General features: G+C 40.7%; 1 protein-coding gene across 10 annotated transcripts in view; it reads right to left on the bottom strand.

Moving 5' to 3' along the window:
* Positions 1-15,228, bottom strand: part of NHSL1 (NHS like 1) — a 180,660-nt gene that overhangs the window by 85,119 nt on the left and 80,313 nt on the right. Inside the window, exon 1 of one of the 10 annotated variants that reach the window (XM_072927010.1) lies at positions 5,927-7,253. The exons of the other annotated variants lie outside the window; for them this stretch is intronic. Coding sequence (XP_072783111.1) covers positions 5,927-5,942 — 16 coding nt within the window. The 5' untranslated portion in view covers positions 5,943-7,253. Of the gene's footprint in view, positions 1-5,926; positions 7,254-15,228 lie in introns of those variants that run through there. 10 annotated transcript variants of the gene reach the window in all.

Here is a 15,228-nt window from a genome sequence, read left to right as displayed (position 1 = left end):
AATTCCTGGCTTGTATTTCTGTTTCAGGACTACTGATGGGTTTCAATTGAAGTGGAGATGGATTAAAAGTCAGAAAGAGAAAAGGAGCCAGGATGCTATGCTGCAAAGAGAATATTTTCAATGCATCTCTGGATTTAAAGGTTTCATAGGCCACGAAGATCTTATCAACAAGCAGCCTGAAGTGAGACACAGCAGTACCTCACTATGTACATAAAACCAGTGTATCACAGGAAAAGAGCAAGAGAAAACTGAAAGGTGCCAGCAAGGTCTGGAGACTTTTAAAGCAGGACATCTGTAAGATAAAACTTCTAAGGAGAGTGTAGCACACCTGGCACTAGAAACGAACAGGAAAAGTCCAGCAATCCCAACCAGGCTGAGCTTTTGGGGAAATTTCCACCTCAGCAGTACCTGTTGCTGAGTCTTAAGGAAAGAACAGGGTGAGCAGGGCACATCTGTGACATAGTTTGATTCCATGAGAACCTGCAGAACACACTGCTCCTTTTCCAGCCTTTTCCCGTAGCCAGCTTCCAGTGAAACAGAACAAAGAGAAACTTCAGAAGATGCACTTTAAAGGGACAATTCTTCCTGGTCTTCACAGGAAGACCAACAGAAGCTTTTAAACATGGGACAATTACAACAAATGCAATGTGCAAATGCAATCCTGTCCCCAAGTTTCCATGTAGCTGTCACAAACTTCCTTTACCAGCTCCAGAAACTCTGACTTAAAACTCTCCATAACATTATCAAGAGCCATCTTAAAAACATTCTTTGTCCACATTATCCTGTTTGGATGTCTGTTTCACAACTTCCCTCCTTAGATGGTTTGAAACCTTTTAATGTCTGACTTCAATTAATTCAGAACAATCATAACCATTTATCTTGTGCCAATACTCTCCTTGGACTTCAACAGGTTTCCTCCCTCCTTGTGGTATTTACCTCACAATCTACCAGCTAGACTAAATAAGCTATGCTTTTATAATTCCTCTGCATATGATCAGCAATTAAGTTTAAAATATTTTAAAGTCTGAAAGTCCAGATAACTTACACAAGCACTTCAAATGCCAAAAACATTTTCTGAATTTTTTTAAAATATAGCTAGAAAAAAGTGGGATGCTCTGGATGACTGGGCTAGTATTAGAAAGAGATGCCTGAGGTAATTATAGACTGTTTTGCCAGCCATTAACCACTGGCAAGATCACAGCTGTGACAGGACTCTGAATAAAAGAATTAACAAAATTTCCATTTCTTAATACCAGGCAAAGTGCTTTCACAGGGAACATGTTTCCCATTTGACATAGGTTTATGGCATTACCCTGGAAATAACAGTAGCCTTCTGCAAAAATGCTGCTGGGGGGGATGGGGCTAGAGGAGAAAGCCAATGTCGAAGAATGACAAGCATAGAGAATACAAATCTGGTAACACAATAATTACACAATGTGCAATCATTACTATGCTTAAAGCACTGAAAAATTCATGAAGATATTAATAGATTTTGAGTATGTTTATGCTGTCTCAAAGACCACTTCAATATGGAATTCTTTCAGTGCTTTTGAATCCAATCAGCTGTGCATGCTACTTCTACATCTAGTTTAATGTTCTCTAGCCTGCATGCATTTTACTGCTTAATTTTAAGTGCGGCTTCTTGCTGCAATTTGACAGAAATTCACTGTCCTCTATTACTGCTTTGCACAGTGATGGCCAAATTCATTGCAGCACTCTAGACAATGGAGGGGGTTAACAGATATTGCTTAAAAGCTAACATTACCAGGTCAAGGAAAACAGCAGATGATCTTTCTGCCTATGATTCATTTACCAACAGACCCTCCTCAGAACTGCAGTGCTGTGTGAACTGTGCAAATGCCTCCTCCTGTTGCAGCCTGCAATAAAGACCCAGATGTGTAGCAGAAAGGCAGAGTGTGCATTAAATGCACATGTGAAGGAAAAGCTGTGTCTTAATTATATAGTTGTGACAGTAGAGGAGTAAATTTCCATAGTCTTAAGAATAATACCACCTGAGTCAACAAATGGACTACAAACAAGTATTTTTTCTCTGTTTATACTGTGCAGTGTTTGAAAAGCACAAGCTGAATTCAAATATTGAGGGCCAGGCACATACAGCAGTCTGCCCTGACTCCACATTTCCAATCATCACCTAAAGATTTACTGATGGAGAGCTTCAACACTAACTGACTTCACAGCTGAATCTATCTGGCTTGCATTGTCACCATACCACCCAAGGGTCAAAGCCCACGCGCCCTGGAAAAGGCTGCTGTACCTGCCAGAAGAGATTTTTATCTAATGCCCGAAGAATATGTTCACCCTACTTCACCCACTGCCACTGACCTTCTTAAAAAATTTAACGGAAAAAATAGGCACCCACACCCTGTTCTCTGACCAAAAAAAGCCAAGCAAAACGACGGCAAACAATAGGCATTCATTCTGCAGGTTCTGTACCAGTGCCACTTGGTGGTCTCCTCAGAGGCAGTCAAATGAAGCAGCTCCAAGGCGTGGAACAACATGTCTCCACAATGTGGTGATTAAATGCATTTGCAGGCAACCTCTCAACTGCAGAAGCAAGAGCTGGGGTACTCCACTCTCCCCCAGTAGGTCAGCATGGCACAAATACTCCCTGGGATTTGCACCTCTGCTACAAACACAGCCAAGAAAGAAGCAGGGCAGGCATCGCAGGCACGGCTGCAGCTCTGCCACCCAGGCATTCCACTACTTTTGAAAATTCACTTTGTTTTTATATACACTGCCCTCTTCCAATGCATTTAGATTATAAATGAATCCAAGCAGAAACAGTGTTTTATTGGTGCTCAAGTACATTCAACAATAGAACTATAGCCATAGGTGAAAGACTTCAGTGATACTTAAAAGCAGAAGAATATATTCAGTATTTCTGAGCATGGACTAACTTCAGCAGGAACATTATTATCCAGACCTGTAATCTTCCTTTTGTTATGTTCAATTTTGTTCCATACTTCCAGGCACAGTTAGAAGCCACTCCTGTTCACTGCAACATGACAGAGAAAGGCTGGTCCTGTACCAGCTGCTATTATCCACACTCAGCCATGAACATATCCTTCCCTACCTCCAATCCTCTCCTTCCTCCAGTGTGAATTAATAAAGCTCTCATTTAATGACCAAAACCTTCAAAGTTTGTGCAGTCTTAAAGAGTAAAATCTTGCTAGCAACTAAGTAGAAACCGATTTTTTTTCCCCCATAGCATCAGAACACAACATGTCTGACAGAGCTCTTGGTGGTGCAGCTGACAGAGCCATCCTGGCATGTCCAAGGTTCACACAGGTGTAACTGAGAATTGAGAAGTAGGGGTTTTTTATCTTAATAAAATTATCTTTTATGCTTAATTGTCAATCTGTATTTATTTTGTGTTTGTTCAAACTGCTTTTATCCATCAAAGAACTGCAGATAGCAACTGTCCTCACAGTACTCACCCTAATAAAATAATGCATACGATATAAAAAACAACTAAAAAAATAACGGATCCCATTGTAATTATGTGTAATCGAAACAGAAATTAAAAAATTTAAATGAATACAGGGGAAGAAATATCACAAGATCAATCCAGGCTTAAACTAAACTCATTTAATTCTGCCAGGAATCTTCACTTTGATAGATTCCTTAATTTAGATTATTTTAAGTCCCCTTCCTTATTTTGGTCTGGTGTTATACACACAAAAAAGTAAAACTTCAAACAGAAATAAAAAAAGCAACTAGTACAAATTTTTTCTTGTCTAGTTCAGCTTGGAAAACACATTTATTTAAAGACAGAGAAAATCTGTTTCTGATTTCAAACATTAGATATTTCACGAGAAAATTGCCAAGAAAGGAATCCAAGGAATGTCCTTACATACACAACACATGAGACAACTGGTGAGCAGCCCTGTGATCTTTTTAAAAAAATCTAATTTTTTAATTTCTAATATGGAACTCTTCTCTAGAGAGCAAGCAGCACATGCCTGGGATTTTTCATGGATAGCTTCTATCATAACTTCTTACTATTATTAGTATAAAAGACTTCCCTCCCAAATGCACAGCTGTAACAAAAGCAAGGACAGAAAATACTGCCCAAGTGCAGGCAAAGCAGTAAGCACACATGCCTACTTTACAGCATTTCTTGGCACTATTCTTTCTGCCTTTACAAAAGCTAGAAAGGAAGGAGAAACTCCAGGCAAGCATCAAAGAAACATGAGCTCATTTTTCACTATGTGCCAATGAACAGTTAATGATGTTTCTAGGAATCAGTTCTTTACCAGGGAAATTTATTTAAATATTCCATCTGTTCTCCTTCAATCCCAAAGACCAATAACCAGCACCGCGATTGCCTCTGTTGCAGGTGCCCAAATTAGCTCAAACTCCAAATAAATGTTTCAGGAGGTGGGGACACCCGAAGGCCGTGAAGAGAAGCCCTTAGATGGGCTTTCATCTTGGAGCTAGCAACTTATTCACAAATAAAACCTGAAAAAATTGAAAAGAATTTTCCTATGCATTCAGCTTAGGATTTAAAAGAAAAAAGCTTGAGCAATTCAATTTAATTACATAAAGCAAAAATATTTTGCTTCTGTACAAGCTCATTTGCTGCATATAGGACAATCTCTGAAAACTTCACTCCTTGGTTCATTTTCAGCCAGGTGATCTAGATTGCAGCAGTCTCAGTCTTTTTAGCTGCCTCAACAGGCTTATAATAGGTAAAATATTTCATTTTACCTATTATAGTTTTCATTTAAACAATATCTGTCCGTTAACATTAATGCTGCAGCAAAAGTTTCATCTTTTATTGCTTTTGTAATTCCAGTGATCTGCTGAATTGTTGTGAACTGAAAACCTCTTGTTGAGGAGTTACAAATTTTAAACTGTGCTGTTTTTTTGTACACAAGAACAATTTCATTTAAGGTAAACCACTGCATAGCAAATTGTGTTGCACAATTTGCTAAGGTTTTCTCTAGGAACACTAGATCACTACTCTGAAATTTGCAGGAAATTAACTATTTTTATTGTCTTTTTAAATTTATGGTTGTACCAAGATCCTTTAGTGGGAACCTTGCATCAACAGAAGATCAGTAGAATAAAAGTAGTCAATGGTTTATAGAATCATAGAACCATTTCCTTTGGAAAAGACCTCTCAGATCGTGGAATCCAGCTATTAACTCAGCACTGCCAAGTCCACCTCTAAACCATGTCCCTAACTAGCTTAGAAAAACACTCTGAGCAAGCACTGATAAGCACTTAAGTAATTAATGTAATTGTTATTCTTTCCCAAGGAAATTGGTTTTTTTTATAAAAACTCCTAAACCCTTCCTTAAAACGGCTCTCTGGCGTCAGATTTCACCTTAGTTCAGTTAGAAAAGTAGCAGTAATATAAATGTTTAAGAAAAAAACAGAAATATGGGCGTGAAACAAAACCAGTAAGCTTTTCATAGTGTTAGTTTCAGAACCACGTGCTTAAGAAGCTAAATTGAAAAGATAAAATAAGACTATCTCATGGGACGTAAAAACGCTTGTTGTTCCGACGGTCTGCACCGTCTCTGAATGAGGGGAAGCATCACCCAGCAGAGCAGCAGAGTTTCTGTCAAGCACCTGCAATAACACAGCACAGCCAACTAACTACCTCTCTGCTCTTCCGCGGGTGCTCCAGGACATCTTTACAGCATGGAGGAAAAACCAAATGAAGGCAAATATCCCTGATATCCCCGCTGTTGTCACCGGCAGCGACGCTCCCCACACGAAGCCTTGCTGCGTCTCCCGCGCTCCTGCTCCCGGCCGTGCCAGCCTTTTGTCTGCCGGGCACCTTCCCGCAGGATCGGGACAACACAAGGAGCCACGAGCCCGCGCTGTGCCCCAGGCCGAGCCGGGCAGGCCGAGCCGGGCAGGCCGGCAGCGCTCCCCCGCGCAGCAGCCTCACCTTTCAGGCAGAACATCCTGCGGCCTCCGCTCCGCCCGCGGGGATCGCGGCCGACCGAGCGCGCCCCTCACGGGCTGGGCCGCAGCTCCCGGGGAGGGACGGTCCGCATCAGCTGTCAGCATTTGTCACTGCCCTCCGGCAGCTCCCGGGCAGCCAGGGTCAGCGCTAGGGAAGGAAGTGTTCAAAGGCAAGGCTGGATGGGGCTTTGAGCAACCTGGTCTCTACTCGGAGATACTCCTGGCCAGAGCAGGGGGGTTGGAGCTACATGGTCTCTAAGGTCCCTTCCAGCCCAAGCCATTCTATGATTCCTCTGCTCAGCAGCAGAGATGTTGTGGCTAAAAAGATTTCTTACATCATTCCCTGTTTCTGCAGAGGACACAACCTTGTAAGCATTTTATTTTAAAAGGGTCACAAAAAGCTGCCACCAACACTGTGCTTATCCGTATTTGGGTCTAAATTAAGCTGTGTTGTGTTGACCGATTGTTATAGGGCTTCGCCTTGTACAGCAAAGAAATACAAGTACCAGGGAACAAGGTAATGGTCAGAATAGCCTATCTTGCTGAACAAACAAGAATTACAACTGTCTCCAAAATCACAAATCCTAAAATCCTCCATGAAAAGCCAAATGAAAATAAAGAACACATGCAAACACATGTTATCTTTAGGTGGAGCTCCAAAAAAAACCCTGGCTCAGACACCTTGAAAACAGCAACTCAGACCTCAGATGAAGCAGTGTTAATGAGATGCTGAGTACCATTAGCTGGGCTTCAATATTAAAGAATAACATTACATGTCCTCATGCAAGAAAAGTTACTTCACTTTACAGTGGACTGTGAGCAGGTTGCGGTGGCAGAAAAATTAAGACATTACACTGGAATAATTCAAAATCAAAAAAGAACATTTATATAGCTTAGCCTGCCCTTTCTCTGTCAAATCCTGCTAGAAAGAGTACAGACTAATGTCAAGATTTCAGTGTGCTCTGAGAAGCAAAGGGGCCCTTTTCCCTTAATTCATTTTCTGGTGCTCTGGGCGTGAATGTGCTCTTTCCCATCCTAACTTTTCAGAGGGCTCTGGGAGTAAACAGTTTATGGAGACAAAATAAACAAAAAACATATTGTAGCTGGAGGAAGGTTACTTGGATACCAGAGGGATTTTAAGGTCCAATCTTGTTAAATCTACTCATTAATTACCTGGAAGGGGAAGTAAGAAGCGCATCAGTGATAATCACCGGGGACTGAGAGCAGCTGCCAACATTCAACTGGAAACTAAGAAAGGACATAGTAGATTGTAGGGGAATCAAAAAACACAAGTAGAAAATACAAAAATAAAAAAATAAACCAAAAAAAAAAACCACCAAAACACAAAAACCCCAAACCTACAAAAAACCCCCCAAAACCTAAATAATAACCAAAACCAGCAGTCTGTAGTCTGTTCTGCACATGGGCAATGGAAGAGGGAGTCATCTATGGAAAAATAATAGTGTCTGAGAAATTAGACAGCTTAGAGACAATTGCTGAAAAGTCTGATTTGCTCTGAGCCATAACACCAGTGGCACACACTCCTCTGGGAAGGTTTTGGCCCTTGGGGAAGTGTATCTTCCCCAGGGGATATACTCTGTTATAAAAATCCACATATTTTGGAAGAGGGCAGAATTATCTACCCTCAAACAGGCCTAAAGCAGTTCAGCATCTATTTTTTTTTTCAGTGTGTCAGGACTCTATGAGTGATCCAAGGACACATGCAGCTTTACAGTAGCAAAACCAAGGAGGCCTGCTATCCCCCTGACTGCCTCAAAGGTAGTGGACCTTGCCCTCTAGGAAGCTGGCAGCTCCTTGCTCCAGCTCTTCTGTTGCCTGGCCATTTGCAGTATGAAATCAAATTCCCATCAGGGAACCAGTTCTCCTACACCCTTCATCTCATTTTGCAGTTTGTGACTCTAGGCAACCAGATTTCCCCATCACACCTGGGTGAACTCTATGGAAAGGATATGAAAATATCTTCCAACAGCTATATTACAAGATATGCTGACTCTGCAAGGCATTACATGTTGTACTAGATACCAAGAGACAGCTACAAATGTGAAAGAACATATCCCACCACAGCTATCCTAGGACATGAGAAGCACCTCTCCCAGCTGCCATTATGCCATCTGCCATTGCCACCTCTCAGTGGGGCACTGCTCCCCCCAAATGGATGCTAAATAGACTGGATCCATACAGGAGAGCACAACTGACATGAAGAACTGTGCATATATATCCATGTTTAATAGGGAATGGTCATGATCTTTTAAATATAAATGGTTTAACCACATGAAACACCAAACCACATCTTTCATCCTCTCCCCTACCCTCAACTCACTGAAACGTCTATCAGCTCTCTGAGCACAACTACAAGAAAAGCTGCAGTGTCATTTTTCTCTTGTTGAAACATAACATTGCTATTGCCATTTCTATTAGCTGCCCTAATCTGAAAATGCAACAGAATGTGAGGAAAATAAATTCAAGAAAAATATGTGCATATGGTCACCACATTTTGGATACTAAAGATTGAACCATTAAAATGAGCATGAAAGAAAATCCAGCTCAAATCTGTCCAACTCACAGGAAAAAATGATGAGGGTTTATGCTCTTTCTGTACCACTTCACATGTTGCTGCACATCAAGGTGCATCCCAATTCAACTGCCAGCTGACTGGCAGGGCTGTTGGGATATCTAATTAAGCCTTGTTCCCTTTTAGAACCAAAGCAATACTTGGAGATGTCCATTTCTGATACCCTAGATGGGTGCCTACTATCATTGTTCTAAAGCCTGAATTCTTATATGTTTGCCTTTCAAGCTGTGCATAACACAAAACCAAAAGCAGCAGAACAAATCAAAAAACCCAAAACAAACAAACAACAACAACAAAAAAAACCACACCCTGAAAAGCTATCCAAAGAAAACAGCTGGAGTAAAAACAAAATTTTCAATTTGAGGGTTGACACAAGCCACACTATGTAGTGTGCAGGCAGCTCAAGCAATAAGGAAAGCCAGACCCAGAACCCATCAAGCCCTGTGCTCCCACTGGTGATAAGAGACAGGAGATAATGAGAGGTTCGGTCAGCCCCAGCATATCTTTAGAGTCAGCACTGACTCGGAAGCCAAGCACTGGAAAAAAAGATGTTAAACATTATTTTGATAAGTAAAACCAAATATTCTTACAACTCCAAAGCAAGAGAAAAATATTTTGCTATTATCTCTTGCAGTTGATAGTACATATTATATTACCTATTCTACTTGAGGACTAAGGGTGGAGTTTCCTCATACAGTGAGGAAGGAAAGAAATATTTTTAAAAATATTTAAGATTAAGAAAATAGTTTGGGGAAAGTCACAGCAAACATAATGAAACGAGTAACTTACTCAAATGATCAGGCAGAAAGTATAACCTTTAAAGCAGTAACTCAAAGTAACTCAAATTGCTAAGTATTCACCATAGCAGGAACTAAAAAGATGTATCCTGTCCTGGAAAAAGTCATGCAGGCAGGTGAATTGTGATGAATGGATCTTTCTCAAATTATCAGTGAAACAATTACTATAGAGGTACTCTTGCACTCCAGATTTGCAGCTGCAGGGCCTTGTACCACCCTTCAAGACTGGCATCAAAACAGAATTTTCCAAACTATCAAACAGAGAAGAAAGAATTGAGTTTTTCATACCATTAAGGAGCAGGAATGAACAGAACTAATATAAACATTTTGGGGAAAAAATGTATGCCCATAATTAGAACAACTTTTTTTCCAGCAAAACCTCTGACACTATTTGAAATGGTTTTCCTAGAGAATTTAATCTAAAACAATGACCTTTTGAAGGAGGGACACAGTTCCACTTTGATTCTATGTAAACTCAGGAGCCAAAGTAAAATCCTTTATCTATGTGTCTTTTTTTCATCAAAATATGATTTTCAATGAAAAATCTTTATTTTTATTTCTACCCTAGCTACAGCTGTACTGGTAGAGTTTTCAATCAGATACTGCGGACAGCATTTGTTAAATCCTGTTGTGGTTTCTGATTATGCAAACAAAAAGTTCTTCTGTAATAAACCCAGCAGTGTTTGCAGGTGCAGACACAAAGTGCTTGGCCTTAAAATTAATAAAATAAATGGTTTTAGGAATGGGCTGCCTTCTGCCTTAAGTGAGGAAGAAAACAAACACAATGAAGTCATGAATTAGTTCATCTTATCTTTTGTTTGCCTTACTCTTCAGACAAAGGGCACAGAAAGGGCAAAATCTTTTAAAGAGCTGCTGTAGGTCAAGAAAGGAATCTGTAACCAACTTCTCCAAATTCATTCAGGAATTTCTTTGCCGCAGAATTTGAACAAAGAGGGCATTCCTGGTTTTGCGGGTAGGACCAGAGTTTACAGAGCCTTAACACATGACCAGAAAAACACACTAATTATATGGAAACAGTGGCTGATGGTCCTAAATTTAAAGAGAGGCTAGAGCAGAAATTGTGAAAAAAAAGCCTGGGAAAACAAAAGGCAAACCAGTAATTTCAATCTGCTGCTAAAAGACCTGCTTCTCAATTAAAAAAAGATTCATTGTTTTGCAAGGGTTGTGTGCCAAATTAGCTTTGATTAATGGATGCAACAGGGCTTTATTGATTATGTTTACTATTAAAACAAAACAAAAATGTCCCTCGCGGGAACTTTCATTTACCCAGTCATCTGTGCATTGCTCCAGAAAATTGCCACAGGTTGGCAAGGGCTTGTCCCCTCAGATTTATGTCGTCAGTGTTTCACTAACCTTGGTAACAAGAAGCCACTGGGGAATGCTCTGGGGCCACCTTTGGGTAATCAGGAATACCAAAACCACAGGCAGCATGAGGAACACATGAATTCCCCTGCTATCACCCTGGCACATAAAGACAGCTGCACCATCCTACAAGGATGAGGAGAACAGGTTGTTTCCTGAAATACGCACAATTGTGGCATGTTGTAACAAACAGAGCAATGGTCTTTTATTAAAAAAATAAAAACCTCTCCAGGGCTGAAACAAATGTCAGACCAACACAAAGCAGCAAAGAGAAAAATCAGTTTCGCTTCTGCCCTAATGTATACGAGTGTGCAGACACACACCATCCATCCTGCCTGGGGAGCTGTCTTCATTCACACCACTGCAATGCTTATCTGACAAAAAATAGTTCACTGGAAAATTGAGGTAAAACCAGCAGCACTTTACACAGTTGTCTTCTGATTTAAAGCTATGGGCCAAAATACACGCAAATCCTTGACAAAAATTACAAAAATTGGCACTTTAGCATGAGCTGTCCTTGGGCAGCAAATTGAGCCAGTATTCTTATCAGTAACCGTGCTAGGGCAGGCTGACAGAGCCATTTATAGGTTGTTACAGCTTCACGTGAGTAGTGCAATGGGAGCTATTTCTGCATTCCCACCTGCTCTGATGCCTTCCTTGCTACAAACCTGAGATAGCCCCAAGTTGTTTTCTGCCATTGTCCCTGGGGCAGAAACAAATCTGCTGCTTCTCTGAGATCCCAGCATGTGCGAAGTGTCAGCACAGAGCAGCCAGAAGAAAATGGGTTATTCCTTATTTGACCTATTAATTTAATATATTTGCTGTCTTCCTCACAGTCCCAGCTGAATGACAATCTGACAGAGACCATGGAAGAGTTGAAGCCCCGTTGCTATTGACAGCTCCACTATCAGAGCCAGCTGGCAGCCCGGTGGGAAAGGAGTTGTGGTACTGAGTGCAGGGCATGTTCTCCCTTTGCAAAACCAAATCAACCTATCTACAAGTCAAACACAGAATTTAATACCTGATTCTGGCACTGCATGTCACAATACCTCGTTTCATTCTGAAATGAAAATGCTGTATTTACCATATATGGCATTACATGCATGACTCAAGGTTAATAAAATTGAGTTAGTAATTCCGGGATGAGAGTTTCCATGTAAGTGTACAGTAAGCTGTAATCAGTCTCCCTTACTCATCACCTCTTTGGCAGTCTGGATTACAAATGAGAAAAATATACAAAAGACTCAATGAAAATTATAAGTAAATACAAACACATTTCAGTTTCTAAAAGGCAACCGCCTCCACTATTCATTAGTTTCTGCCCCTATTTCAGACATTAAAATTAGACATGAATGACAGAATCAAAATTAAGAGCCTGTTTCTTCCAAAGGTCCCTCTTTAATTAATGTAGTAATCATTAGCAAGGTGCCTGGAAGAGTGTGATTCAGAGTATTAAACCTAATACATAAACTCTGAGCACCCCCCCACTGCATTAGGGAGCAAACACCTACATATGCAAAACAAAGCCATGGGGAAGAAAAAAAAAACATTCAGACATGCAAACAAGCAAAAGGAAAGTGAGCAGGTACAGGAGCAGGTCTGATGGGATGTGACTGATGGGGACATGCTGCATGAACCTAGGCACAGAGTGTGTGGAGAGCAGGCGCCCCTCCAAAGCAGTCAGGAAGCAAAGCTCTCCCTCGGATCTCCAAGAAATTCTCCCATCAAAGCTCTTGCGCCGTGATTCATGGACACGGCCCCCAGTTCAAGCAAGAAGTGAGAAGAGGTGTGGGCAGAAACCTCTCCCGTCCCCTCCAATATCCACAATATACACTGGTGCACTGCTACTACGGACCTGTGTTAGCTTGGAGAAAGTGTGACCAGGGATAACTTCTATTTAACATCCCCACGTGCTGATCTCAAGCAAAATGCAGCCCTGTCACTCACTCCCTTTGTTTAGGTGTTTGATCTGACAACTTCTGAGCAGCTTTATATGAAAACCTTCTATGGTGCTGCTCAGATCTCTTAATTCGGAGTAAATGGGTAAGTGATGCGCTAGTTGCAAAGCACCCAATTCACAGCCCATAACTGCCTTCCAAAGGCTACAAGTTCACCACGACTCAATGTCCAGGGAACCCATCTGCTTCAGGGAGATAAAGTGACAGGCAGAAGCTGCCATGTAAGGGAAGCTCTAGAAGGAGCAGAGAGTGTACATATTAAGTACCTTTCCTTGGGATGGAAAATGTGCCATTCTCTTAAGTGTCCAACACATTCACATGCTGAAAGTACACCTTGCTTAGGTATCAAAAGCACCCAGGCCTTACATTTTACCCACTTCAGCTCAGGCTTTGGAACAACAAGCTACAGATTTGAGTTGTTACAGCATTTACACCTCAATTCTCCAGGAAAATAAAAAAAAAAAAAAGCCAACAACACAGATAAATTATATTAATATACAAATATAAGCAAAAACAAACACCCAAACCAACCCTAAACAAATTAGGTGGACGGCAAACCTAGAGTTTAATTTCTTTATTTTTATTGAAGTTCTGCAGCTACAAGACAAGAAGAAAAATTATTTCACAGTTTAAATCACAAACTGTCAAATCCACCCTGTTTAATTGTTCCAAATATTATAATAGAAGCTAAATGTGCTCTTTCAGAATTCATGAACTTTAGTTATTTAGCCACATTCTTAACCTTCACCTTCACTTTCTTATAATTTCTAACAGATTGGAGGAAAAACAAGAAGTTGTTATATTTGCAACATTCTGCCAGAATGGTGAGCTATGACCATGCTAGAGACAAAGGTCCCCTCAGTTTCAGAGGACAATTCCTGAAACAGTTGGCTAACAACTGCATACAAACAGAATTTTTCATGTTCTCTATAACGATGATCAGTGCATGGGAAAGCACATCCAGCACGTTGTTTCAGCTCAAACAGTGCATCCAACCACTGGAAAACATCCAGTCTGCTTTACAAAATATAGCTACTTAAGAGTAAAATATGAAGGTCAGGAGGCATCAGTTTTGACCCCTAGCGAGGGGGAAACATTTCCCTCTAGTACTCAGCCTTAAGGGTACCCTGGGAATAAGAAAAAGCATATAAAGTGTATAAAAGTATAGAGAAATTTATATATCATGCAGTAAACCTGGAAACATTTCAAAGCAATACACTCTCAGAAGGAAAACCACAGCGCCTCGTTTGTCTCGTCATGGCCACAAAGAAGCAAACCAAGGAGCACTGCACCAGCGAGCTGCTAATCCAAACAGCACAGAAACTGCCAGACAAATCGGGCTGCAGTGTCCCTGTAACTTTGGAAACACAGGGTTAAGTCAGATGCTGCTCAATTTGTTTGCGTTTCCCACCACTGTGCTCTTGTACAGTGCAACCAGCCAAGAGAACTCCGGCTGGAGCTACTCTGAACCTGAAATTCAAGGTGTCAATAAAGACAAGCACAGTCAGTGTCTCACCTGACAGCAGCACAGAGCTGCCCAGAAGGAACTGGGATCTGCCCCAGGAGTTCTCAAACACCAGGGATTAACTTCCCCTCTGCCTAAGAAAAGCACTCTTCTGACAAAGCGGCTCTAAAACACGGGGATTCAGCAACACCGCACTGTTCTTCCCTTCAGCTCCTCCATCCTAACAAAAAACATTCCACAATCCCCTGAGAGATTAACTCTTCAACACAGTTAGCTTACATTACTTATGGCTCTTGGAATAGGCACTGAAACTAGCCACAACTCTGCATAAAAAAAATCTGCTGGGAAATGTCCTTTAGCACAGACTGCTCTTCTCCTGTCACTACTTCTTGGAGAGGCACAGACATGCTGGGATAGCAGCTGGGGGAAAAAGGAAGGAAGGAAGGACTGCACCAAGTTTTATACAATTATAGAGATTTTTGGGTTTTTTTTAAATTTCTGTTTTTACCTTGAACACTTTAGATCAAATAAAAAATTATATTGTTTTTAAATAGAAGATATTTGCACTTTCAAAATAGCAAAGAATTGGAATTTGGCAAGGATTTTATAGAATAAATAATAATGATGTCTGGATCCATAGTTTTTTTGATAAAGCAGAAGTAGAGATGTTGGTTTAAACAAATGGTTCTCTGATACCAATGCAAATATTCTGTGATGCCAACATTTCTTGTTTAAATTTGTTTCTGTAGGTTACAAATTTTTGCTTAGCAAACCCATTTTCAGATTCCCATCTGTGGCAATATTTGCCAGAAGACATAGGAAAGTCTGCAAAGTTTTGACTAAATTTTTCTCTATGTACAAGCACACAAAAATTAGTACTTCACGTTATAGTTAAATGCAGGACTTGTGACTGTCCCCAGCTGTTTTACCAGCGTGAAAACTTTTGTTTGCCACTGTATATCATGGAAGTTTTACAGAACTCTCTGCTGTGCCACGATAAAATATGCTAAGACAAATAGTACATACATCAGTAATTGAAGTAGTACCTCTGCTCCCAGCTGTGCTTCCATAAAAGTACAACATCCAACA

The sequence above is a fragment of the Taeniopygia guttata genome, chromosome 3, assembly GCF_048771995.1.
Source record: "Taeniopygia guttata chromosome 3, bTaeGut7.mat, whole genome shotgun sequence".
Lineage (NCBI taxonomy): Eukaryota > Metazoa > Chordata > Aves > Passeriformes > Estrildidae > Taeniopygia > Taeniopygia guttata.
Note: the sequence above shows the minus strand (reverse complement) of the source record. Positions and strands in the feature narration are given on the sequence as shown.